This window comes from Beta vulgaris, chromosome 8 (genome assembly GCF_026745355.1).
Source record: "Beta vulgaris subsp. vulgaris cultivar EL10 chromosome 8, EL10.2, whole genome shotgun sequence".
Taxonomy (NCBI): Eukaryota; Viridiplantae; Streptophyta; class Magnoliopsida; order Caryophyllales; family Amaranthaceae; genus Beta; species Beta vulgaris.
Window position 1 is genome coordinate 5220689 of NC_079209.1, and position 2828 is coordinate 5223516.

Sequence of the window (2828 nt, forward strand, 5' to 3'; positions counted from 1 at the left end):
GCACGCGAGAATTTTTTTTTTTAGTAAAACCGCTACTTGCAGTAGCGGTTTACAAGTGCCGAGAATTTTTTTTTTTTCAACTTAGGTAAAACCGCTACTCGGAGTAGCGGTTTATAAAAATAAAAATAAAAAAAAAAAAAAATTTTTTTTTTTTTTTTTTTTTTGTAAACCGCTACTCCGAGTAGCGGTTTATTATGAAAACTGCTATCTGCTTACATATTTTGCCCAGGGTAAACCGCTACTCGGAGTAGCGGTTTATATTTATAAACCGCTACTCCGAGTAGCGGTTCATATTTATAAACCGCTACTCCGAGTAGCGGTTTATATTTATAAACCGCTACTCAGAGTAGCGGTTTATTTTAAAATTAAACCGCTACTTTGAGTAGCGGTTTTCGTGGGTTAAAACAAAAAAAAATAATTTTCTCGCGTGCCGTCCTACGTGGACGGTACGCAGGGAATTGTAATTTTTTTGGGCATATTTTGGGAATCAAAACTCACTTTTGCATTATCTAAGGAAAAAATTCCAAAACAATCACAAAAAAAATAGTTTCTTAGCTAAGAGGTTGAGGCGGCGCCAATAGTGGGCCATGTCTTCAGCATAAGAAAAGTGTGACATTAACATTCATCAAAGCAGTTTTATTTTATACTTCTACTTGAGAAAACTCCCCTCCCATATTTCCCACACCTTTGTTTTGTCCCTAGTTTGTTACATTACATATGTAGGTCCCACACAACACGTGTAACCTTCTGAATGGTATAGTTTGGTACTTCAGTGGCAACCCCACCATCCAATCCCCTTTCACTTTTTCCTACCCCACATAGGTATTATATTTGCCAAACAAGGCACTAAAAAACCAACTTTATTTATAAATGGCATGACCAAATTATCATAATAAAGTTTTAACACACAATCAAACTCATAAAAAATATTACAAAAGCTATGGAAAGCACAGACTCATCTTCCACCCAACCTTACCCTCAGCTTCCTCCTGGATTTCGCTTCCATCCTACTGATGAAGAACTTATTGTTCATTACCTTAAAAGGAAGGCCTCTTCTTCCCCTCTTCCTGTTTCGATTATCGCCGAGGTCGATTTGTACAAGTTTGATCCATGGGAGCTTCCAAGTAATTTAATTAATTTCATACTCTAATTCTAATTCATAACTCTTTTTTTTTATATAATTATATGATTAGATCATGATTAATATTTATTTAATTTGTACGACTTCTTTTTTTTATAATATAGGTAAGGCAATCTTTGGAGAACAGGAGTGGTACTTTTTTAGTCCTAGAGACCGAAAGTACCCAAATGGGGCCCGGCCTAATAGAGCTGCAACTTCAGGTTATTGGAAAGCTACTGGAACTGATAAGCCAATATTGACATCTAATGGAAATCAAAAAGTTGGTGTTAAGAAAGCTCTTGTTTTCTATGGTGGTAAACCTCCTAGAGGAATCAAAACTGATTGGATTATGCACGAATATCGCATTATTGACGCCAATTCTACCTCCAAATTGCCTCATCCTCTCGTCGATCATCCTTCAAAGAAAGCATCTCTTCGGGTATGTATATATATATCGAACTGAACTTATTAGAACTTATTTATAGCGAGATTATTATTGAAACTGTTTTTTATTTGATAAAGAGAATAGGGCCTTAGTTACAATTTAACATATGTCAAAATAAATCAATTGGTACGTTTATTATGTGTACTAAAGCGTAACTTCGCTTGGATATGATCAATCACTAGCTCGATGATTGGGTTTTATGCCGGATTTACAAGAAGAACAACACTCAGAGAACGATGGACCACGAAAGAGATGATCTAATTGAGGAGATGATAAAGCATCAAAAGTTGATGAGAACAATTTGTCCAAAAAATACAACTTCTATGATGGATCATAACAATAATGATCAAAATTTATTTGATCTTTCACAATTAGGCACTTCAACTTCAAGGCATGATTTGTATGACATGCAAGGAAATGATCACAAGCGCGAATTACCAGTTTCTCTGTATTGGGATGATCAAATGGGTTCCATTGGATCATCATCTGGAAGGCGATTTCATCATCCACAATCGGATCAGACAACTGGGAGTACTGGTACTGATGGAAATAGTTCATCATTTGTTTCCATGTTAAGTCAACTTCCTCAGGGGATCAATAATACTACTACTGTCCCTTTTAGCATGGGGAGTCCCTTGTTAGTTGGGAACATTGGGGATGGAGTTTTAAGGCCACCCTTTCAGCTTTCTGGTGGGACATGGAATTCATAGTTTCTTCGATCATCAAATTCATCATCATGATATATATATATATATACTTTAATTTTATGTATACATATTGAAGCAAATACAGTGAAAAGAAACTATATACATTTGTTAAGTGAATACCAAGTGAACTTTATAGTATATTGTGAGCATTTTTCATGGAAAGCTAGACTATTTTGTGGTAAGTTCAGTTCTCATCCCCTTAAGTACTCTTATAATCATGGTATATTGAGATTGTTATCATACACAAAAAAGACTTTCTATTGCTTTTGGATGTCAAAAATGATAATTATGCATGTTTGGCAATCTAAATTTCTTGAATTTGTAATTACAGAAAACATTGTCAATGCAAAGAATGGAAACCCGTGATTTTTAGATATGAATGAAAGAATTATCCACCATTTTTGTTACAATCTTATAATTGCTTAATTAACTTCTAACAAAATTAAAGTAATAGTACTATTGACCTTTAATTTATAACATTTGAATGCATAATATGAATAAATATGACTCATTCCCTCTTTTTTTTACTAATATTTTTTGACTTTCACTCAAAATT

At 34.1% G+C, this 2828-nt stretch overlaps 1 protein-coding gene across 1 annotated transcript; it reads left to right on the forward strand.

Moving 5' to 3' along the window:
- The first annotated feature begins 879 nt into the window (after positions 1-879).
- Positions 880-2421, forward strand: LOC104900768 (NAC transcription factor 25). The gene is made up of 3 exons (XM_010688273.4): positions 880-1124; positions 1246-1559; positions 1748-2421. The coding sequence occupies exons 1-3, from the start codon at positions 941-943 to the stop codon at positions 2273-2275; spliced, it is 1026 nt and encodes a 341-aa protein (XP_010686575.1). The 5' UTR covers positions 880-940; the 3' UTR covers positions 2276-2421.
- Positions 2422-2828: the final 407 nt, after the last annotated feature.